This window comes from Borostomias antarcticus (genome assembly GCF_949987555.1).
Source record: "Borostomias antarcticus genome assembly, contig: scaffold_382, whole genome shotgun sequence".
NCBI classification, from domain to species: domain Eukaryota; kingdom Metazoa; phylum Chordata; class Actinopteri; order Stomiiformes; family Stomiidae; genus Borostomias; species Borostomias antarcticus.
In genome coordinates this window covers 20001-44487 of record NW_028175959.1, presented here as the reverse complement: position 1 = coordinate 44487, position 24487 = coordinate 20001, and the positions used below count along the sequence as shown (strand labels likewise).

The following is a 24487-nucleotide window of genomic DNA, read 5'->3' as shown; positions in this document are numbered from 1 at the left end:
TGAGAGAGAGTGAGAGAGAGAGAGTGAGTGAGTGAATGTGAGAGAGAGAGAGTGTGTGTGTGAGAGAGAGAGAGAGAGTGTGAGAGAGAGAGAGAGAGAGAGAGAGTGAGAGAGAGAGAGTGAGAGAGAGAGAGAGAGAGAGGGAGAGAGAGTGAGAGAGGGAGAGAGAGGGAGGGAGAGAGAGAGAGAGAGAGAGAGAGAGTGAGAGAGAGAGTGAGAGAGTGAGAGAGTGAGAGAGAGAGAGAGAGAGAGAGAGAGAGAGAGAGAGAGAGAGAGAGAGTGAGAGAGAGGAAAAGACAGTTGGATGGGTGGAAAAAACAGGTTGCCAGAGAAAACCATCCAGTCCTATTGGATAAAAGACCTTTTGACACGGCACTTTCCACAAAATCTAGAAGAGCTTCAAAAACTAAACGGTAAAAAAAACGGCAAAACTCAAACTCCTGCATAATGAAGAGGGAGCTGAGAGGGGGTCAGGGGTCACGGTGGGGTGGGGACAGAGCGGGCTACTGAGGTGGCGTACAGACAGTCTGATGGATGTGTCATTAGCTGGCTGTGCCGACAGGCCAGCCTTATTATTATCTAGGCTAGGGACGAGAGAGAGGCACGGTTCTGGGCTATTAACTACCCCCACCCACCCACCCACCTACCTCCCCACTTCCAACACACGCGCGCACACACACACACACACACCAAAGTGCAGCGGTCAACCTGCCCAGCCTTTTACCGCAGGTGTGCGATCGGGTAAAAAGCGTTGGGCGGAGGACCCCCGGTGGTCGGTGGTGAATGTAGGGCGAGGTTTAGAGAAGAGGTCAGGCTCTCCACGGCTCTCTCTCTCTCACACGGCTCTCTCTCTCCACGGCTCTCTCTCTCCACGGCTCTCTCTCTCTCACACGGCTCTCTCTCTCCACGGCTCTCTCTCTCACACGGCTCTCTCTCCACGGCTCTCTCTCTCTCACACGGCTCTCTCTCTCCACGGCTCTCTCTCTCTCTCTCCACGGCTCTCTCTCTCTCACACGGCTCTCTCTCCACGGCTCTCTCTCTCCACATCTCTCTCTCTCTCTCTCCACGGCTCTCTCTCTCTCTCACACGGCTCTCTCTCTCTCTCCACGACTCTCTCTCTCTCCACGGCTCTCTCTCTCTCACACGGCTCTCTCTCTCTCTCCACGGCTCTCTCTCTCTCTTCACATCTCTCTCTCTCTCTCTCCACGGCTCTCTCTCTCTCCACGGCTCTCTCTCTCTCTTCACATCTCTCTCTCTCTCTCTCCACGGCTCAATCTCTCTCTCCACGGCTGTCTCTCACACGGCTCTCTCTCTCTCCACGGCTCTCACTCACACGGCTCTCTCTCTCTCTCCACGTCTCTCTCTCTCACGGCTCTCTCTCTCTTCACATCTCTCTCTCTCTCCACGACTCTCTCTCTCTCTCTCTCTCCACGGCTCTCTCTCTCTCTCACACGGCTCTCTCTCTCTCTCACGGCTCTCTCTCTCTCCACATCTCTCTCTCTCTCTCTCTCCACGGCTCTCTCTCTCTCACACGGCTCTCTCTCTCTCACACGGCTCTCTCTCTCTCTCCACGGCTCTCTCTCACACGGCTCTCTCTCTCTCCACGTCTCTCTCTCTCACGGCTGCTGCGCCCCCTCCTCCGGTCAGACAGAAACACCGTACAACGCTTTCGCTATTCTTTCCTTCCAAAGACTGGAGAGATCAATGGGGGAGACTGAAGGTCAGCGGCTGGTATTGATCGGCCCCGTTCCCGGGCAGAGACGCTCAGCTGTCCGTCTGTGTAGCGGAGGAGCGTTTACTGATTAGGCCGACGATTGATCAGGCGATTGATCCGTCTGTGAATGCTGACATATGACAGCCAGGATGTATGGATGGATGGATGGATGCTCCCCGGGATACTGTCTGAGATGAGCGGTCATAACAGAGGCTTACCAGCAGCAGACAGACAGATGGACAGAGAGATGGACAGACACATGGACAGACAGAGAGACACATGGACAGTCAAGACAGACAGACGGACAGACAGACACATGGACAGTCGGACAGACAGACGGACAGACAGACACATGGACAGTCCCGACAGACGGATAGACAGACAGACAGATGGACAGGCAGACAGACAGAAGGACAGACAGACAGACGGACAGACGGACAGATATGGACACAGGGAGACAGACACATGGACAGGCAGACAGACACATGGACAGTCCCGACAGACAGATAGACAGACAGACAGATGGACAGGCAGACAGACAGACAGACAGACAGACAGACAGACACATGGACAGGCAGACAGTTGGACAGACGGACAGACAGGCAGACAGACAGGCAGACAGACAGACAGACAGACAGACAGACAGACAGACAGACAGACAGACAGACAGACAGACAGACAGACAGACAGACAGACAGACAGACAGACGGACGGACAGACAGACACAAAGTAGAATGGGAAAGGCATCGGGGGCGGGGCTAATGTATCCAGTGTAAGGGTCAGAGGCAGAGGCGTCGGTGTGTGGGAGGCACATCCAGCGGCTGTATAGAGCAGTGACTAAGTAGAGCCCATTACCATCACAGCCCTGCACTCTGCTGCCGCCAATTAATGTCCCAGATGGCACTGGAGAGGTGGAGAGAGAGAGAGAGAGAGAGAGAGAACAGGAGAGACCACTGCTGTCCTAACCCCCATGTAGAAAAGCTGTTAAGTCTGCTATCACATCAGTGGGAGGGGAGGGGAGGGCAGGGGAGAGTGGAGGAGAGGAGAGGAGATGAGGGGAGGAGATGAGGGGAGAGGAGAGGAGAGAGGAGAGAGGAAAAGGGGGAGAGAGAGAGAGAACGGGAGAGACCACTGCTGTCATAACCGCCATGTAGAAAAGCTGTTAAGTCTGCTATTACACCAGTGGGAGGGGAGGGGGAGTGGAGAGGAGGATAGGGGAGAGGAGCAGAGAGGAGAGAAGGGGAGAGTGGAGGAGAGGAGATGAGGGGAGAGGAGGGGAGAGGATAGGAGGAGGGGAGGAGGGGAGGGGAGTGGAGAGAGGAGGGGAGAGGAAGGGAGGGGAGGAGAGAGGAGAGTGGAGGAGAGGAGAGGAGGAGGGGAGAGGAGAGGAGGAGGGAAGAGGAGGGGAGGGGAGAGAGGAGGGGAGAGTGGAGGAGAGAGGAGGGGAGAGTGGAGGGGAGAGGAGAGAGGAGAGGAGAGGAGAGAGGAGGGGAGAGGGGGGAAGAGGAGAGGAGAGAGGAGGGGAGAGGGGGGGAGGGGAGAGGGGGGGAGAGTGGAGGAGAGAGGAGGAGAGAGGAGGGGAGAGTGGAGGAGAGAGGAGGGGAGAGTGGAGGGGAGAGGAGAAAGGAGGGGAGAGTGGAGGAGAGGAGAGGAGAGGAGGGGAGGGGAAAGCAGAGGCAAAGAGAGAAAGAAAAAGATACCAGTGACATGAACATGAAGTGATATAAAGTGAGTGGCAGCAGCCTGTGAAGATGATGAAGGATCAGCCTGTCAGGAGGAGGAGGACCTGCAGGACGGACGCATATCCATGGGGGGGTGAGATGGTGTGAGACGGTGTAAGACGGTGTAAGACGTGAAAGGTGACGTCATGACATCCATTCTGTACCACCATCATCCCAGCCTGCTCGTTCTAACTACAGTGCTGCAGGGCTGTAATATGAAAGCCAACAAAAGCCAAGGATAGCGGTTGAATATTGTTTTTTCCCCATGCAGAGAACAGTAGCTCTATAAATGAGTATAAGGCAGTGGGCTTCCAGGGGACCCCCGGACACGCCCCGTTACCTGAGCCCCCCTCATGATCTTCTTGGCTTTAGAGTTGAGGTAGAAGTCTCCCCACAGGGTCTTGAGCAGCACCTGGGTCCTAATGCCCATCCTCTGGCTGTAGATGTGGGCAAAGTGCTGGATGCTGCAAACCCAAAATCCAAAGCACCAGTGAGATATTTCAAACACATTTTTTTCCATTTGCAGTGGACATTACTTTTTTTTTTACATTATTAATTTTAACTTAGCCCGTGCAAGACTGAGCTTTCAAATGGTAAATGCTTAATGGTATATCGACTGCACTTGTATGCCGCTTTTATCCAAAGCACTTTACAATGAAGGCCTCTCATTCACCCATTCACACACCAATGGCGGCAGCTGCCATGCAAGGTGCTCGCCTGCTCATTGGGAGCAATTCGGGGTTCAGTGTCTTTGCCCGAGGACACTTCGACATGTCGTCAAGAGGACCTGGGATTCAAACCGCCGACCCTACGATCATCGGGCGACCCGCTCTACCTCCTGAGCTACAGCCACCCCCACTTTCAGATGAAGATACAAAGTACACGGACATATAATTTTAATAAATCTGGGTTAACATTGACTTAAAATTGATTTCCCCTTCTCTAACTGAGTGTGGTGAGATGCTGAGCAGACTGTGCTGCCTCTGAGGATCTGAAGTGTCTTATCTGGTTTATTTCTAGATGCCAGCGATCACAGGGACACAGCTGCTCGCGGAACTAGGTCCCTTCACTCACATCAGCAGACATTACATATTCTATAGTCTGTTGCAGCCTTCATACATTATGTAACTGCACCACATAGGCTGGAGACATTTGAGTATGATAAGACCAGTTGTGTACTGCGCTCTCTGGCCTACTTTGTTGGGAACAGCCCGACCGAGCAAACCATTAACCCTTTGAATATGACCACGTCACCTGCAAAATGTTAAAAATATATATATATTTTTTTAAATATATAAATCTTTTTAAAAAATCTAAAAAAATTCTAACATTCCAACACACAAAGCTGAGAAACCGCGCTTTCTACTATTATGGGGAAAATCCAATTAATATTCGGAATGTTGTCACTGTACTTACAGGGTTAAAAGGGTTAAGAGTAATAAGAAGTCATTGCTAGGGACTGCATTTGGTAACTGGCTACTCTGACTCCCACTCTTAAGGTAAACAACCATCTTGGAGGTGTCCAATCCCTGTCTAACAGCCCCACCTAGTGGACACTTTATAAACCGCAGCATTTCTGGTTCCCTTCATGTTTGGGTGTGTGTGCGCCGTTTCCCATACCTGAAGCCCCATCCGTCGATGGCGCTGGCGAACACCACGTTGCCCTGGTCTGGGGAGAAGTAGAGGTGAGAGTCGTCTGTCTCCTCCAGACCGGCGCTCCAGTCGTACACGTGCTCTCCTGCGCTCTCCGGGACCCCCCCAGGGCCCCCCCCGGGGGCCTCGTTCTCCTTCCCCTCCTTCTCCGCCCTCTCCTCCTTCTCCGCACGCTCTTCCAGCACTTTGGATGTAAACAGAGCCCCCGTCACCGCGTTCACCTAGGTAGAAGGAGAATAATAACTAGGGCTGCGAGCAGCAGTGAGCGGGCCCTCGCACCCCACGCGTTTCGGGTTGCAGCGGCGTTAAAGGGTGTGCTGTTTCGCAAAGTGGGGGGAACACACGATGACGCTTCCTCTCCACTGCTCCTGGCTGCCCCTGGAGGAGGACGGCTTGGGATGGGAGACATGAAGGGAACAATTTCCACTGGCCACCCCTGAAGTTGCATATGTGTGTGTGTGTGTGTGTGTGTGTGTGCTATGTCGCTGCTCACTGTGTGTATGGTGGGTGTCACTGTGTGGCCAATTATAGCCCCCACCCCCTCCCTACCAGGTCCTGAAATTTAATTTAAATTTAAAAGCGAGATGGCATGGAAATCCAATTAAAACGGGCCCCTCACCTGTTCTAGTATCTTCTTTAGGTGTGTGTATGCTTCCTGAGATGTGAGCTTCAGCTCCACGATGAGTCTGTCGATCTTGTTAATGACCAGAACAGGCCTGATATTCTCCAGCCAAGCCTGGCGAAGAACAGCCTGAGTCTACTCACAGACAGACAGACAGACAGACAGACAAGCAGACAGATAGACAGACAAGCAGACAGACAAGCAGACAGACAAGCAGACAGACAGACAGACAAGCAGACAGATAGATGTGAAAGACAGACAGACGTGGCAGACAGACCAACAGACAGACAGACGTGGCAGACAGACCAACAGACAGACCAACAGACAGACAGACATGGCAGACAGACAGACACATCACAAACACACAATGGCAACAAGCAAGACAGAACAGTAAAACAATCCATTACAACACGAGAACTCAGTCATTGTCAATCATTCCAATGTGGAAAAGAGGGGAGCAGAGGTGATGTAAACCTATATCCTTAACAACATAACGCTCTGAACCTGCGGGCAGACTCCCTCCACAGCATCGACGATGACGATGGCTCCGTCACACAGTCTGACAGCGGTGGACACCTCGGAGGAGAAGTCCACGTGGCCCGGGGAGTCGATCAGGTTGATCAGGAAGTCCTTCTCTCCTGGGGAACAGGATAGGGCATTGATGCAAAAAGTGCCATGAAGGCCACAGACCAAATCTCACAGCCTGGGTGTCTTTTATAGGGATGCACGATACGTCGGCATTCATATCGGTATTGGTCCGATGTGCAAAACAGGGCAGATGTGAACAAAAGATCATTATTTCTGTCTGGCTGCTGTTGTGTGTGTTGTTTTTGAGGGGAAATAATGTGGTAAATCTATGATTTATCAGCTTTTCCAAATGTTTTGGAGATAGATACAGTGTTTACATGTGTTTTTCAGTATGTATAACATTTGATTATCATAGAAACTTATTTTTATACAGAACATATCGACATCGGTAAATATCGGTTACCGGCCATAACAGCAATGTTAATATCTGTTATCGATATCGGCCAAAATGTTAATATCGGTGCATCCCTAGTCTTTTAAGCAGCATTACCGGCAGCGTAGTGAAGTGAGATAGCACTCGACTTCATGGTGATCCCTCTGATCTGCTCATCCTCCCTGCTGTCCAAGTACCGCAACTGTGAGATCACAACACACACAATAACATCAAACTCGAATCTCCACACCATAACAGGTGGCAATTAATTGGATGACACATAGAAGATGGAATAGCATACAGACCTTTCCTGCTAAGCGACTCGATATGATACCATTGCTTGCTACTAGGCAATCTGCCAGAGTTGTTTTGCCTGGAAGATACAATGTGGTCGTGGAAGAAGTCAGTAGATCATATAGTTGGGACACGTTCTACTTAAATGGTGCCTTCATTATGAAGAAGTATCTGGCTGTAATCAGGCAGAGGAAAAAGCTGGGGAAGGATGCTTATACTCAAAACCAGTCGAGTTCACCCTGTTAGACCTTACCATGGTCCACATGCGCCAGGATGCACAGGTTCCTGATGTTGGAGGGGTTCTTCTGGAGTGAAATGATCTTCTCCAGACTTGTGTGCACCATTCTGAACAGTGTTGAAGTAATACTTGAAAGACAAAAATAACGTTATAGCTAGCTGTCTTTGGCATTATAGCTATCACTAGCTAGCTGAGTATTGAACGTACTCACATACAGCTACAAAATATATAGCTAGCTCACATAATAGCAGTGATATGATGCACATTCAGTATTCTAGAGACATTTAGTTACGAAGTCATATTGGTCCAGTGACCAACAAGTTGAACCAGATAAGCTAACGTTAACTTGAGCTAACTGCACAATGCTGCTGTTAGCTAGCTAGCTCCAGAGGCAAACTGTAGCAGGAATGTTGAGGTTTTTCTGGAACCTTCTTGTTGTGAAGGTAACTAACGTAGTAACCAGAACTAGGACTTGTTGTGAAGTGAACTAACGTAACTAAGGAGAACTAGGACTAACTTGCTGTCAGACGAGGTGAACTTGGTCGAGCTAAAGCTAGATCAAAGTGATTGGATAACGCTATTAGAAAGCTTGCTCAAATGTGAACGTTTGCTAGACAAAATAAAACATGGATTATAAAGTACCGTATATTGAAATGTTACAGTAGATTATGATAAACGGCAGTAATGTCTCATAATGGGCAGATATAGCACGCACGTGAACGAATTCGACTCACGTTGGGTTCCCGGAAATTTACGTATGACGTCACCCGCTGTATTACGCAGCGTCGTTACCAAGACGCTCGGCTGTTGCTTGGATACAAGTTGCCTCCATAGAAACAGAACTGCATAGTGCAAAGAGGAGCAGTGTGTGTGTGGGTGTGTAGGTGTGTGTGTGTGAGTGTGTAGGTAGGTGTGTGTGAGTGTGTAGGTAGGTGTGTGTGAGTGTGTAGGTAGGTGTGTGTGTGTGTGTGTGTGTGTGTGTGTGTGTGTGTGTGTGTGTGTGTGTGTGTGTGTGTGTGTGTGTGTGTGTGAGTGTGTGTGTGTGTGTGTGTGTGTGTGTGTGTGAGTGTGTAGGTAGGTGTGTGTGGGTGTGTGTGTGTGTAGTTAGGTGTGTGTGTGTGTAGGTAGGTGTGTGTGTGTGTGTAGGTAGGTGTGTGTGGGTGTGTGTGTGTGTGTGTGGGTGTGTGTGTGTGTGTGTGTGTGTGTGTAGGTAGGTGTGTGTGGGTGTGTGGGTGTGTGTGTGGGTGTGCTGGGGAAATCACACAGTTCACATCTCTCTCTCAGTAGGAACATGAAGCTGTGCATATGCGAGATCTGTACCTGTGGGTAAGGGATTTGACTATTTTGCAATTGTAGTGACTTTTTATTTCTTTGGAATTGAGCTAGTTCTCTCAGAAGTGTGTGAGTATGCTGAATTGTTTGCGCTGCCGTTACTGTAGCTACTAGCTAACGTTAGCTAGTGCTAGATACAATATTGCCTAGTGCTAGGCAGCTGGTTGACTAGATACTTTCTATTTATGCATAGACATAGTTAATAGTTAAAGCTAATGAGCTATCCTTAACCTCCCGGATGACAAACCACACGACAGGGTATGAGAGAATATCAAACGTGTGCAGAATAAGGCCACTGTTACCGTCACAAAGTCGCTTTTGATGCAACAATTGCTCATAATTGCTGTGTATGTGGCCTAACTACACAACTATACATGAATCAAACACTTGAGAAGAGCACTCAGTTTAACGATGTTTAATGGTCGAGACTCAGGGTGAACAGGCAGAGAGAGAGATCAATCCGCGCCTCCTTGCGCATGCAACAGCATGTTACTATATAACATAAAGTAGTCCCTTATTATGTAGGCTAGACACTACAATAATATTCAGAGACTGGTCACTGGAACGCATCAGGTGGCTGTATACAGACACCTGAGGTTGATACCGAGGCGGGATGTGCTCTTATCACTAACCACGGGCAAGGCACGCAGCAAAGATGCCTTGGTTACCGGGAAAACAAACCAGCTATTGTATTTCCTCCTTCTATTGGCGTGTGGAGGTATGCCAAGTGCCGTGTAGCTTATACGCAGTACTGAAAAGTGAATGACAACATCATGATCAAATTGACCTATGATCACAGTGCCCAATACCTGACAAAATGTCCCAAGTCCCAAGTGCTGATCGTTATTGCAATAAAAGGTGTTTTCATGTGGAAGCCAAGGCAGTGGACAGGAGCCTTTTTCTTTCCATGACACTGCCCTGCCCCTCCTCCCAGACGTCACCGCTGCCCCCACCGACCCACTGCCCTGTATGGGAAAGGTACCAAGACATGTGTGCTCTCGGAGTACACAGAGAAGTACCCAGCCTACGGAGGCTGCAATCCTGCCAAGAGCCTGAAACCCAAGCCTGTGGTTCCAGGTGGAAATGGAAGAATGGATGGAACAACTACGTTCAAGTAATAGCCCTCAGGGCCACAACCCCTTCTCTCAACACTCACTCTTATATTCAAGGTCAAGTAGTGGGGGTTTGAAGTGTCGTTGACTCATGAAAAAATGATGAACGTGTTTTCGGAACTCGAAACATCAGCAAACATATCTTGTTCTGGTCTCTGTGATCTCTGTCTGTCTCTGTCTCTATGTCTGTCTGTCTTTTTTTCTCTCTCTCTTTCTCTCTCTCTCTCTCTCTCTCTCTCTCTCTCTCTCTCTCTCTCTTCTTGTCTCTCTCCCTCTCCGACAGGGCTGACTTCGTCCCCTACGAGGTGACCCGACGGCCTGGTCGTCAGCAGACAGAGTATCAGCCCAGGCCTGGGGAGATCGACCTGGGGACCACCTACAAACAGGATTTCAACCCCTACGAGGTCCAGCCCTACGCCGCGCCCCGACCCAGAGAGAGAGCGCACGCCACATCAGGCAAACTGGACACGGTGCCCACTTATAAAGGTGACGCCTGCCACATGAGCTTAGCCTTTGGCTTACACGCATATAAACTAAGGGTGGTGAAAAAAATCCATTCATGAACGAATTGCGATTCTATTCTCGATTCAATTCGATTCGCTAAAAATCGATTCATGTACGAATCGTGATTCTATTCTCGATTATAGATTGATTTACAAATTCAGATTTTTTTTTTTTCCCTATAAATTTATTTTCGCCTACCATTTTGAGACTCCCTGTATTTAATGGGTTACTGGATTTAATGGGTTACTGCAGTCAAAATGGTGGAAATGTCATTGGAAATTCTATCATAATTGAATCAAGGATTGAATTGAATCAGCGATAATCGTTTTGTAATTGGATCGTGACCCCAAGAATCGGAATCGAATCATGGGATCACTACCGATTCTCACCCTTTAATATAAACCATCAGGTGTGTCAACTCAGATTAGAACACTTAATATGATTGTTGCATAACAAGATTCAAGATTCCTTTTATTCCTCACATGTAATATGGTGTACAGTCACAGTGAAATGTTGCTGCCGGCTATGAGATTATGCTACAGATAAAGTATAATACTCAATTTCCTAATTACAAATTTACAAGGTACAAATTACAAAATTACAAAGATTACAAATGAACACACATTACACAATAAGTACCCTTTCTATAGAGTATAAGATTAATCTAGGATGGGGTAAATAAAGGTCTGGATGGATTACATTCAGTACATGTTATATATGGGTATGAATAAATAAATAAATAACACGGGTGAGTTATTTCCATGCTATAGCTATCATAAATAATCGCAGGGGCGGGGCCATTTGCGTTGTAAGTGGTTGTGTTTGAAGCACTAGATATCCTGGTCCTCTGGGTGTAGTAGTGCTAAACGTTAGATAGAGTCATTCAGGAGATGGATGGCTTGCGGAAAGAAGCTCTTCCTGAGTCTCTCCGTGCTCGCCCTGTGTGTGCGGCATCTTTTCCCTGACCGTAGCAGAGAGAACAGTCCGCTGCCTGGGTGGCTGGGGTCTCTCAGCCTAAATCTGAACAGCACCTTGTAACCCTGGTTTTGAAAGGTGCTTTATAAATAAAATGTACTTACTTACTCTCAGGATCCTGTTGGCCTTGGTCTTGCATCTTCTGGAGTAGATGTCTTCAAGGTGGGGGAGTGCCCCCCCCCCCCAAAGTACGTTCAGCTGACTGTACCACTCTCTGTAGGGCCCTGAGATCCTGAGAGCTGATGTCCCCGTACCAGGGACCAGTCAACGGGGATGACGTGCAAGCCGAGAGTAATATATTTAACATGCTGATGTGTTGTTCCAGACGATTTCAAACAGTGGGAGATCTCCAAGAGAGAGCTCACCAAACCAGAGGCGAGCTATCACCCCCCCTCGGCCAGGTTCGCGGGCTCCACCACCTTCCGGGACGACTACGTCCCCCAGAGCCTGGCCCCCCGGGAGAGCTTCAAGCCCTCCAACGTCGCCAAGCAGTCGGACGCCGCCTTCGACGGCGTGACCAGTCACCGGCTTTACTACGTCCACCACCCTCTGGAGGCGCGCTACGTGAAGCCCCCCGACGAATACCGGCCGAGCAGCCAGCCACTCCAGGACCTGACCACCCAGCGCAGCGATTACCAGGGGCTGCCAGGACAGCTGCCCAAGAGCTGCAGACCGGACCCTGCTAAGGTAGCAGTAGCACTATTCACCACAATGGCCGACGGAACAACAAATCCGACATTATTGCAATACTATGATGTAATCAGCTACCGAAGAACAGGTTAAGTAAACTGGACAGTAGAGTAGTATTCTATTTAAGGTGGCAGTAGGCTAATTCTATAGTATTCTATAACGCACTTGTGCTCTCAATTTCACCTGTTGTTCCTACATTGTATTTTACAGTATTGTTTACTGTTGTCTGCTTTCTTGCACTGTATTCTTGTTCTGTATCTTTGTATCGTATGTGTTATTTGTATTGAGTATCCACTCTCACTGACATGTAACTCGCTGTGTTCTTGGCCAGATCACCATTGTAAAAGAGATTTCGATCTCAATCTGATATCTGGTTAAATAAAGGTTAAATAAATAAATATAAATAAAAAAGTAGCACTATTCACCCAATGGCGGATGGAACAACAAATCAAACAGTATTGCAGTACTATGATGTAATCAGCTACCCAAGAACAGGTTAAGTAATTGGACAGTAAAGCAGTATTCTCTTTACTAAATCTACTGTCTTCGATCACACTCTATTCTGTTCTGTTGTAACCAGGTGACCTCTGACGTGCCTTTCGAGAGCAGTACGGAGTTTAAGGAGCGTTTCCAGCAGTGGCCAGTGAGCCTGCCTCAGCTGCACAAGCCCCTGGAGTACGTAGGCCCCACCGAGCACATGGACATGAGCACCACCTCGGGGGCGGACTACGTCAGACACGACCTCCAGCCCTACGTCTCTGCCAAGCCCTTCTCGCGCCCCGCCAAGTCCTCGGCGCCCTTCCAGGTAGGTGGGGCGGCGCCCGGTCTCGGTGTGGGGGGGTGTGGGTACGTGTGATGAGGGTCTGACTGTCCGCGGTGTGGTCCCAGGGGTGCACGACCATGCGGGAGGACTTCCAGCCCTGGGTGGCCACGAGGCAGGGCCTGATCAGGAAGCCTGAGGAGATACAGAGGGCGAGTGGGAAGATGGACGGCCTCACCACCTTCAAGGCAAATACACAAACACACAATACACAACAAAACACACAATACACAACCTTTTTATACTGCTGGCAGTACTAGAGGCACATTTCAAGGGACTATTTTCCCCTTTAGGCTCAGACAGTGACTATACTCCCCATTCCCCTTAAGGCTCAGACAGTGACTTTATTCCCCCATTCCCTTTAAGGCTCAGACAGTGACTATACTCCCCATTCCCTTTAAGGCTCAGACAGTGACTATACTCCCCATTCCCTTTAAGGCTCAGACAGTGACTATATTCCCCATTCCCTTTAAGGCTCAGACAGTGACTATATTCCCCATTCCCTTTAAGGCTCAGACAGTGACTATATTCCCCATTCCCTTTAAGGCTCAGACAGTGACTATATTCCCCATTCCCCTTAAGGCTCAGACAGTGACTATATTCCCCATTCCCTTTAAGGCTCAGACAGTGACTATACTCCCCATTCCCTTTAAGGCTCAGACAGTGACTATACTCCCCATTCCCTTTAAGGCTCAGACAGTGACTATACTCCCCATTCCCTTTAAGGCTCAGACAGTGACTATACTCCCCATTCCCTTTAAGGCTCAGACAGTTGCACTTCATATCCACTTTTTGGTGTATTTTTTTTCTTGGGCATTTCCACTCCCCAGGCCAGCTTCACACCCCACGAGCTGAGGCCCAGCGTCAGCTTCAAGCCTTCCAACGCCCCCATGAAAACAGCGGCCCCTCTGGAGGATGGGACCATGTACCGCACCGAATTCACCCCCAAGAGGTGACGCTCACACACCTTTCATGACGCTAGTCAATTCTGTTACTTGGTATACTACTTTTGCTATAATGGTGAAGATTCATCTCTACTGAGCAGACAGTAACGGTGTGATATTGTGTTGAGTTGTGTTGTGTTGTGTCACAGGATCGGTGTGTGCCCCGCCAGCTTTGAATCCCCCCCAGGGTTTGTGTTCGAGGACAGCGATGACAGGGGCCACAGGTTCTTCAGGAAGCGCTCATCTCAGGTCGGGGAGAAGATGGCGGCAGAGGTTCCCCTGCAGAAAGCATTAGCTGTGCTGTAATAAAGTGTAGCTGGGTCATGTGATCGGACCCGTGTTTCTCACCCTGTGAAGAGAATGTGATTGGAAAAAAAATGTGTTGGTTTTGCCTTAATCATTTTGAGTATTTACCTGTACTGTGATTGGCCGAGTACTAAAGTATTAGTGATGTCAGAGTTAAGTATTAGAGAAGAGATAATGAAAAGAATGAGCAATTGCATAGTAAACTAATATTTTTAAGAGCTCCATAAATAATGCAAATTTGGTATTTCATAGTATTTAATTGAATGGGGCTCATTTTATTTAATTTTAATTAAATTACTCTAATCCAGGTTATGAAATTGAATAATAATCATCATGTGTGCCAAATTTTACATTATGATGTGTTTCATTTGGGTTATCAAAGACACCAAAACTCCTGCAACAAATGCACTTTTCTATTAGCCCTTTACAAAAATACAGTAGCCTGCATAAGGGATCAAACTGTCTTTATTTCTTTGTACTGTTGTCTTGTTTGTTCAAAATACATCATGTTCCTTCAACCAGGTTATAATTCCACATACAGTATGAGTGTCAGCTCCAAATATACTGCGTGTGACGGAAGATATCAGTAGGTGAAATGTTTAATGTAAGTATGCGTTTAATTCTGTATCTGCTGTACAATATCTGAGTTTGAATTTAAATCCATGCAAATAAACCAGAGGACAGAGGTATGAAAAATACCAACGACCAGGAAGTGGTTCATGTAGAGTTTATAGGCTAACATTTACACAGAGCTATAAGAGAATAAAGACAGATAACCATCATGAACTAAATACGGAGGTAAGAAAATAAAGTCCCACAAAATCTACACACACACACACACAATGTACAATATTGCACTTAAAACACTATGTACAAGACATATTTTACAATGCAGCACATTGGTATGACCGACCAAACACAACTCAAAGGAATAGACCCATTGTTCAAACAGAAAACATGTCATGTTAAAGGACTCTCATACTACTATCATCTTGTTGTATCCGAAGCATAATAACGTCTGAAGACGATCAATCACCTTTAATACGGAACTACTTTCACATGATCCAGTACTACTACTGGGTTTGAAATCACAAAGGCTTGTACATGACATGAAACAGTTATGGTAAATATGAAATGTCTGATATTACAAAGACCATCTTTCTCCTCTAGTCTTCATGTAGGTTGACACGGATCTTGTTGTTCATGTCAGTGACATTATACTACAATCCAACACAACCCTCTCACTGTACCTTCACATGTGTGAATAGTCGTTAAGGATTCCTTATCTCAAATCCATACCACTTCATATGTACATGTATATTCATATGCATTTGTTATAAATTAAATCAATTAACACAGGATATCCACTATAGTTACCATGTGGTCATGAGAGCGTGCTTTCCATCCATTCCATGCGCAATCTATAGCTACAAAGTCCGTTTTGGTCTTCCCTGCTGGAGTGTCACTGGGCGAATGGTGATTATTGGTAAGATTGATGTTGTACAAACTTCTCGTAGGGATGGAGGTCCAGATTTAGGGCTGATTGAGCCCCAAAAGTCAATTCAATCCATATCTGTAAACCACAGAAAGATGTGCTCAATCTGGGAAAAACCCATTTCGTGTCTCTTTCAAGGCTCATGTCAGCCTAATTTAGTCTTTGGGGATCACAGAAAGGGATTTCCATTTAGCGTATGTGGTGAATAGTAGAATTCTCCCCAGTCTATAAGTGGAGTGTTTGAAGCAGTCTTATGCAGATGATCTCCAAGCCATCTTAGTCTTGTCCAGCCTGTCCTGTTACAGCTACCTGGTCCATTGGTTCCGATAGTTCTGTCGTTTCAGTGACTGGCCACTAGGTGGCGGCATCTTCCTCTACACAGGACTCGCAGCACCGCTGTTTGTACATCTCGATGGGGCAAAGCTTCAACCTCTTCACCACAGAACAGTAATGCGTCGTGTCCTTGCATTCACCTGCACAGAGAGAACGTAAATGCATTTGATGTTTTCAAATGATCAATTCTTTCCTGGCAGCTCTGTCACACTTCAATGTTCTAAATGACTAATTCATCCGCATCTTAAGCAAAGCTAAAAGTCAGCAGCACTATAAATGTCAATATGGATTTTCACATGGAATGTTACAAAGCACACAACTTTATTACTTTTTGCTGGTGGCTGCTGGGTAAAGAAGATAACGATGCCAAGCATAGTTGGTCAGAATGCTTTAAAAAAGAGCCAAGCTAAAACCCGCCTGTCTTTCTGTTATGAAGCTGGTGTGTGAGAGACTTTTTCGCCATTCTGTGGTTTAACCCGGTGTTTTTTTGACAGACAAAGACGTCAAACATCACATTTCACACACACACTTACTTCCGCAGGTGGAGGTGTTACAGTGTTGCCAGGTGGCGGGGCGTTTGTACCAGGAGCAGTGCTGGTCTCCCAGGGTCGTGCCGCTCCTCCGGTGGGCGCAGTCCACCCGGCGAGACTGGAACCCGCTGCCACACTCCACCGTGCACGCTCGCCACGGGCCCACACGCCAGTGCACATCACACAGCTCCGACGAACAGTTACGCACCGACGTCGGCCTGAGAGAGAGGGAGAGAGGGAGAGAGGGAGAGAGGGAGAGAGAGAGAGAGAGAGAGAGATAGAAGAAAGAAGAGAGGTCTGCACGCTGTTTCCAAAGCTCCCCGGTGATTTATTTAAAGCATGTTTCAGCCAGCGTGGCTTACAGAGCTAACCATGTGTCAGTCTCTAGGTGTGTGTGTGTGTGTGTGTGTGTGTGTGTGAGAGAGTGTGCATTTATAAATGTAGAAGGTGTAGATATCCGCACACTGAATTATATAAGAAATGTAGATATCCGCACATTGGATTATATCTCCCAATACTTTATTTAAGCAACGTTTTAGATTACTATTCTTGCACTTTGCCTTCAGCACTAGATTATGCTCTTAGTCACTTGTTTTAGAAAGAAGATGCACTTGTGAGTTCTGGCAAGTAGTAGTACACTGGCTTTTCCTACGTTAAATGCAATTATTGTCAGTCGCTTTGGATAAAAGCGTCTGCTAAATGACTGTAATGTAATGTTTCAAAGAAGACAGGGTCTTCTTCAGGCAAAATGTCGGTATGTGTGTGTTTATACCTGTGTTTGAGGTCACAGTCTTGGCGTGACGAGCCGTTGGCGTGTTTGCAGACCACCGCCCTCTTCTGCACGGTGAGCGTGGGGCCGAGACACCTCCCCGAGCACTGGAACACCGTCACAACACCGTCACAACACCGTCACAACACCGTCACACTAGTCACACACAGTCCAGTCAGCACTCAGGTATTTCTTAGAAAATAGGTTGAAATTACCTAGTAATTACCTAGCAATAAGGGTCTAATTATCAAGTTTTTGGGGGGAATTAAGGTTAAAATTATGTAGTAATTTCCTAGTACTAGTAGTTTCCTAGTTTCTAGTATTATTATTATTATTATTATTATTATTATATAATTGTATATTACTATAAAACGTTTTTTTAAATAAGGTGGTAATATATTAGTAATGAGGTGGTATTTTATCAAGTAATTTAATATAAATAAGGTGAAAGTAAGCAGCAGTGTGCGATATTCACCCTCACACATCACACCTCACAATGACCGTAGCGGGATACTAAACGTGGGAGGTACCTTTCCCCACGGGCTGGTGACCCAGGCAGGACAGGCCTCGGTGCTGCACTCCAGTCTGTCCACCGGCTGGGAGGTCCTCCCACAGGCAGAGGGCGCTAGCGTCCTCACCGCTCCCCCTGCCTCCAGCTGCTGACAGGACACCTGCCTCTTCCGCCAGCCACTCCCACAGGAGGCGGAGCACTTGGACCAGACAGACGCCACCCAGCTGTAGGGGACGACAGGGAAGGCACAGTGTCACAAAAGTAGTATCTTCCCAGAGCTGAACTGTTGTGGATGAGGAGGACACACAAGTGCATGACGAGGTGAAGACTATTCTGCGTTGGTAGAAAGACTCATTGGGGACAGTGTCTTAAAAAGCCCATGGATGACTCGGTTCCCTGCGATTCGTCCTCAGGGGTCGGTGAAACACATCTGCTTTGACAATCGGGGCCCTGAGTAATTCATCATCCGGGAAGTTATATAGCGGAGGCCTATCACTGCATGTCTCTATTCGTCCTCCGTCTGTTTAAGCGGTTTGGCGGTTTGGCGAGTGAGTTCGCAGGCACACCTGTTTATTACAAAACACTTGGATAGCCATCTTCCTCAAAGACGGTAAGGTGTAGCGAGTCTGCCCATCCACCACATCCCTGCTTATCTCTCTCTCTCTCTCTCTCTCTCTCTCTCTCTCTCACACGCACACACACACACAAACAGACACATATGGCCATAGAGAGAGCATAGCGACTAGTGTGATTCTCCTGTACCTCTCTGGGCAGGGATCCATGTTGCACTCCTTTAGTTTGGGCGTGGGCTTGGTGCTCGCACTGCGCCTGTCTGTCTGTGTCTGTCTGTCTGTCTGTCTGTCTGTCTGTCTGTCTGTCTGTCTGTCTGTCTGTCTGTCTGTCTGTGTCTGTCTGTCTGTCTGTCTGTCTGTCTGTCTGCCTGTCTGCCTGCCTGTCAGGGCCCTATAGGGGGCACTAGAGGGTCAGTAACAAAGGCTAGCTTTGTGTGACCCTCTGTGATGGCTCAGAAACAGACACTGAGCAGTTTCCCAGATCCAGCTACCGCTGTGCAGGCCGTCTGGGACATCGCGGAGCAATAACACTGCCTGTGTGTCTGACTGCACATGCTCATAATAACCTGATGTTTTTGGCACGGACGCGATCGCGCGACCAAACCTATAGAAAAACTTGTTTTTATCCACACAGAGATGGATGATGGGAAGAGTAGTGTTTTCAGGGCATTGCTCAGCGCTGGTGGGCACGCGTTCTAGCCTGGTGACACCATCCTGGTCTCGCCAGCTCACGCTGTTTCTCACACAGATCAGTCCGGCCAGGCTCAACAGGAATCGGTTTGTGCCCGAGTCAAATTCACCGGGGCCAATCGGCGTCCCACGAGGAAGAGCGTGGTTTAGGTGTGACGAAAGCATGTGACAGTGTTGTTAGTCCTTGATGGACAGTGATAGATGGTATTTAAGTATTTTTGAAAGTGCCTGCCTTTTTTCAAACACTTTCCAATGACGCCTTCCCCTGACAGATGGTTCCCATCTGGCGCGTCAGGTTACATGAGTTCCATAGAGGGTATCTGAATTCATTCATAGATCTGATCCACAAAAGAGGTAAATATGATCCATACAGTCAGATGATTCATTGAGGAGGTGGATACATGGATGTTTTAAACTGCACGAGGCATTCAAAGATGGCCGACGACAGTTGCTCACCCAGCACATACAACGGATGTATTTAAAGAGCTGGATGCGGCATTTAAAGATGGCCGCCCATTCATTCTAATGCAGCACATGAAAGATTTTTAACATACTTCCATGGGCCACAGCACAGGCACAGTAGTGATTTATTGTCTATGGGGGAAAAAAAAGTATTTTTACGGCACATGGCGTCACGTGATTTGCAATACCGAGCTTGGCCACTATGCCAAAATGGCCTCACAGCCCAGAGCTGCTCCTGGGGGTGTATGATTCATACGTTCATCTGATTCATTGAGGAGGTAGATATGATTCATTCATTCAGCTGATTCATTGAGTAAGTAAGTAAGTAAGCTTTATTTATATAGCACTCTTCACAGCACGGATGCACAGAGTGCTTTACAGTAATACATTAAAATGGCAATACAACACGAGACAAGATTAAAACGACACAGAACAGATAAAACAACAACATTGCGAGCAGCAAGGCATTATAGATGGCCGAAAACCTGCCTGAACATGTGTGTCTTAAGAAGTTTTTTGAACATGAGTTCAGTGGATGGCTCTCTCAGGGCCTGGGGAAGAGCGTTCCAGAGTCTTGGCGCCACCGCCTCAAATGCTCTGTCACCCTGAGTTTTTAGTCTGGTCCGGGGCACCGCCAGGAGACCCTGGTCGGATGACCTCAGAGACCTCCTCATTGAGGAGGTAGATAAGATTCAAACATTCATCTGATTCATTGAGGAGGTAGATATGATTCATTCATTCATCTGATTCATTGAGGAGGTAGATATGATTCATATGTCAGCTGATTCATTGAGGAGGTAATGATTCAGCTGATAGAGAAGAGTAGAGTCAGCTCCGGTCCACTCCTCCCTCTTCAGCCACTAACTGCGCTGACATTGATTACTTTCGACATTCATAGCATCGCCTACACTGCTGAGCGATGCAACGGAATACAACTTTATTCATCCTTGCAGAAGTTTACAACGTCACAACGATGACAAAATAAACACCTGGGCCCGACCAACGGTCCCAGAGCGGTCGCCTCACGAACAGCGCCCAGACATCTAGCAGACGGACCCAGCCGTGCAACACAGGCCTGATTCAGGTTAATATCTGAGCGTTAGCATTAGCGTAGCGTTAGCATAGCGCTAGCATAGCGTTAGCTAAGCGGGGCTAGCGCAGGGCTAGCGCTGAGCTCTGTCAGCCGGGCGGTGAGTGATGGGCCAGGTTATGGGGGGAGGCAGCTTGGCCGGGGATCAGAGCCCACGGAGAGCGCCTGCAGCTACTAGGGGTTGGGGTGAGGCGTTCTGCTGAGACCAGGGCTCTTGGATCTGGAGGCTCTTCCTGAATAAAATGCGAGAGCTTTTTAAAGCGATCTACCATTTCAGCCGTGCCTGATAGTTGGCTGGCGACTGCGTGCGTGCGTGTGTGTGTGTGTGTAAATGGTAAATGGACTGCACTTATATAGCGCTTTCATCCAAAGAGCTTTACAATGGTCTCTCATTCATCCATTCACACACACACACATTCACACACCAATGACGGCCAGCTGCCATGCAAGGTGCTCGCCTGCTCATTGAGAGCAATTCGGGGTTCAGTGTCTTGCCCAAGGACACTTTGACATGTGGACAGGAGGAGCCGGGAATTGAACCGCTGACCCTGTGGTCATTGGACGACTCGATCTACCTCTTGAGACATAGCCACCCCAAACTTTATTCATTGTTGTAGAAGTTTACAACGTCACGTGTGTGTGTGAGAGAGAGAGAGAGAGAGAGAGAGGGAGAGAGAGGGAGAGAGAGAGAGAGAGAGAGAAAGAGATAGAGAGAAAGAGATAGAGAGAGAGGAAAAGACAGAGAGAGAGATAGAGAGAGAGAGAGAGAGAGAGGAAAAGACAGAGAGAGAGAGAGAGAGAGAGAGAGGGGAAAAGACAGAGAGAGAGAGAAAGAGAGAGAGATGAAAAGAGAGAGAGAGAGAGAGAGAGGGGGGATAAGACAGAGAGAGAGAGAGGAAAAGACAGAGAGAGAGAGAGTGTACCTGGGAGGGCAGTCTTGTGTGTTGCAGGGTAGGGGGGAGGGGGCGGGTCTGGGCAGGTGCTGGCAGACGGAGGTCGCGACCTCCCGTCCCTCTGGAGCGAGACAGCGAACCCTCTGGACGCGCGTCCCTCGGTCTCCACAGGAGGCGCTGCAGGGTGACCAGTCCACCAGATGCCAGGCAAACTCTGTGGACACACACACACACACACACACACACACATAGATTAAAGAGCAGGTTCGGAATTTAGCATTGTTATAAGGTTATTTACGATCATATACAATGGCCGATTTGTGGCGATTTTTTGTCAGAAAATCAACGAACACCAGTGACCACTCAGTGCGTTTCCTGTCTTTGAAAACAAGAGTTTATGGTGTTTTTGAGGGATTTTGTCTATGCACCTATGGATCCATTCAGTGTGTTAGCGGCGATGGGCTATATCTCGAGAGTGCTAGAGACTTTGACATCGGCCGTTGTATATGATCGTAAATAACCTTATAACATGGCTTGTAATGCTAATTCCATACCTGTCCTTTAACACAGAGGTATAACTTATACTTCTAGGTGACAAGCTGGTGACAAGCCCAGCGCAAGCCCCCACTGCTCTCCAGAGCTACGCCCATCTGAACAGAGTTAGCAGAGGGATCCGACCCAAATTTCAACATTTTTCGTGCTCTCGCAGCTGGACACACCACAGCAGGGTGATAAAAAACAAGCCACGGTTCGGCCAACGCTGGAATATCTTTCTAAGATCCCTCCGCTTTCAAATGACCGAGGGGCGGGTGGTTGGGTCACGGAGCCCCGCCCAGCCCGCTGCCTGAGGCCGGCCTGAGTCTGGGGTTTAGTGGTGGTTGGCGCGGCTCTGTCCCTCGAACCCCGGCCCCTCTGCTCAGCACACATGGCGAGGACAGCGAGGAACTTTAACTGGAGCAAACATGCCTTCCAGGAGGTTTGGCACGTCTTTAAACAGGTCTCAAGTTCACCACCGTGCCTGTGTCTGTCTCTCTCTCTCCCTCCCTCTCTCTCCCTTTCACTCTCTCCCCCCTCTGTCTCTCTCTCTCCCTCCCTCTCTCTCCCTTTCACTCTCTTCCCCCTCTGTCTCTCTCTCTCTCTCCCTCTCTCTCCCTTTCACTCCCCCCCCCCTCTCTCTCTCTCTCTCTCTCTCTCTCTCTCACTCCCTCTCTCTCTCCCTTTCACTCTCTCCCCCCTCTGTCTCTCTCTCTATCTCCCTCTTTCTCCCTTTCACTCTCTCCCTCCCTCCCCCCCTCTCTCTCTCACTCCCTCTCTCTCCCTTTCACTCTCTCCCCCCTCTGTCTCTCTCTCTCTCTCCCTCTCTCTCCCTTTCACTCTCTCCCCCCTCTGTCTCTCTCTCTCTCTCCCTCTCTCTCCCTTTCACTCTCTCCCCCCTCTGTCTCTCTCTCTATCCCTCTCTCTCCCTTTCACTCTCTCTCCCTTTCACTCTCTCTCTCCCTCCCTCCCTCCCCCCCCCTCTCTCTCTCACTCCCTCTCTCTCCCTTTCACTCTCTCCCCCCTCTGTCTCCCTCCCTCATTCTTGCCCTCTCCCTCCCTCCCTTCCTCCCTCTTCCTCTTTCTCTCCCTCCCTCTCTCTCCTTCTCTCTCTCTCTCCCCCCTCCGTCTCCCTCCCTCATTCTTGCCCTCTCCACCAGGGGCGTGCTGGGACCAAAAAACAGCCCTGGAGTCTGAACCAGCCGCCTCTGTATTTATAATATGTTTTTCATTTTGTTGAGTGGGGGGGTGGGGGAGAGGGGGGGGGGCTAGCAGGCTATTCTGATTGTCGTGCGATTTGTCGTTTAGCGCGGTCCAGGTCAGTTAGCCTGGCGGCCGTTCTGTGATTCTCCAGAACCTACAGATGGCCAGCACGGCCCTGCTCTCCACCCCCCCTCTTTCTCCCTGCCCCCCCCTCTCTCTCTCTCTCTCCCTCCCTCTCTCTCTGCCTCTCTCTCCCTCTCTCTCTCTCGCTCTCTTTCTTTCTCTCCCTCTCTTTGTTCCTCTCTCTCTCTCTCTCCCTCTCTGTCTCTGGCTGTGTTCGGAATCGCTCCCTCGTTCCCTCACTCCCTATTCCCTATATAGGGTTCACCATGTAGTGAACTACCTAGGGAATGGTTTAAGGAGTTTTCTGACACTACACTGAACGTCACAAAAATGCGTCGGTCATTCGTGTGATGCAGGCGGATGCGCCCTCGTGTAAACAAACAAGTCTAACAGGGAGCATTCACGCTGCAGGTTGAGATGTACTCACTCAGGTAGTATCGGATTTGCTTTTGTGTGTTCATTTTGAATGTTAAATCCCAAATAAAGTGTTGAAATTTAAATTATAATCTAATCTAATCATGTGCATGTGTGTTTTTTCTACTTTGGTCCTGTCTGTTAATTGCAAGATGTAAGGTTGGCTATAGCCGCGCTACCTAGCTAGCTATGAAGCGCACGATCAAGTAACATGTTTACAAACACTACATGTTTACGATTTAGCTCCGCAAGCTAGAGTTCCTTCAGTTTATACACGAAAGTTGCCGCCGCCATCCTCCGTTCACAGCCCTCTTCGCGAGACAACTCAACTGCATTGCATTGTGGTATACCGGAGAAAATGTAGGGTACATGCACTGTACCCTGGAAATCAAGGTGACTTGTGGGTTATAAATAGTGGACTATATAGGGAATGAAAATTCCGTGGAGAATTCGGACACTACAAACAAAATGGCTGACGCCCTATATAGTGCACTATATAGTGAATAGGGAGCGATTCCGAACACAGCCTCTGCCTCTCTCTCTCTCTCTCTCTCTCTATCTCTCTCCCTCTCTCCCTCTCCCTCTCCCTCTCTCCCTCTCTCTCTCTCCCTCTCTCCCTCTTTCTTTCTCTCTCTTCCTCTCTTTGCCCCTCTCTCTTCCTCTCCTTTCTTGCCTCTCTCTCTCCCTCTCTGTCTCTGCCCCTCTCTTTCTCTCTCCTTCCTTGCCTCTCTCTCTCCTTCCTTGCCTCTCTCTCTCCCTTTCTCTCTCTCTCCTCTCTCTCTGTCTCTCTCTCTCCTTCCTTGACCCTTTCTCTCTCTCCCTCTCTCTCTCTCTCTCTCTCTCTCTCTCTCTCTCTCTCTCTTTCCATCTTTCCCCTCCAGAACCAGAGTAAAGGTGCAGGCCTCTCATATTAAACGCTGTTGATATTATCCATTAGTTCAATGTCGTTTTGCCCCCTTCTCTAATGCTGGGGGACCCCAAA

The 24487-nt window shown here is 48.5% G+C and overlaps 3 protein-coding genes across 3 annotated transcripts in view; 1 reads left to right on the top strand and 2 right to left on the bottom strand.

Moving 5' to 3' along the window:
• Positions 1-3775: 3775 nt before the first annotated feature.
• On the bottom strand, positions 3776-7941 carry LOC311328979 (elongation factor-like GTPase 1; the record flags this gene model as incomplete). Its single annotated transcript, XM_084462868.1, has 8 exons — positions 7846-7941; positions 7219-7331; positions 6977-7044; positions 6789-6873; positions 6215-6348; positions 5708-5845; positions 5056-5309; positions 3776-3899 (listed from the first exon to the last, which is right to left on the bottom strand). Coding segments are annotated over exons 2-8 (894 nt in total), but the record flags the coding sequence as incomplete, so codon positions are not given.
• A 553-nt stretch (positions 7942-8494) lies between these two features.
• On the top strand, positions 8495-13886 carry saxo2 (stabilizer of axonemal microtubules 2; the record flags this gene model as incomplete). The annotated part of the gene is made up of 8 exons (XM_084462867.1): positions 8495-8529; positions 9470-9649; positions 9931-10133; positions 11452-11813; positions 12397-12621; positions 12705-12824; positions 13467-13588; positions 13730-13886. The coding sequence occupies 8 exons, from the start codon at positions 8495-8497 to the stop codon at positions 13884-13886; spliced, it is 1404 nt and encodes a 467-aa protein (XP_084318993.1).
• Positions 13887-15735: 1849 nt separating this feature from the next.
• LOC311328980 (ADAMTS-like protein 3) overlaps positions 15736-24487 on the bottom strand; it is a gene marked incomplete at both ends in the record, with an annotated part of 25571 nt that continues 16819 nt past the window's right edge. The window contains 5 exons of the mRNA XM_084462869.1: positions 15736-15854; positions 16248-16462; positions 17017-17120; positions 17544-17748; positions 21262-21445. Coding sequence (XP_084318995.1) covers positions 15736-15854; positions 16248-16462; positions 17017-17120; positions 17544-17748; positions 21262-21445 — 827 coding nt within the window. The remainder of the gene's footprint in view (positions 15855-16247; positions 16463-17016; positions 17121-17543; positions 17749-21261; positions 21446-24487) is intronic.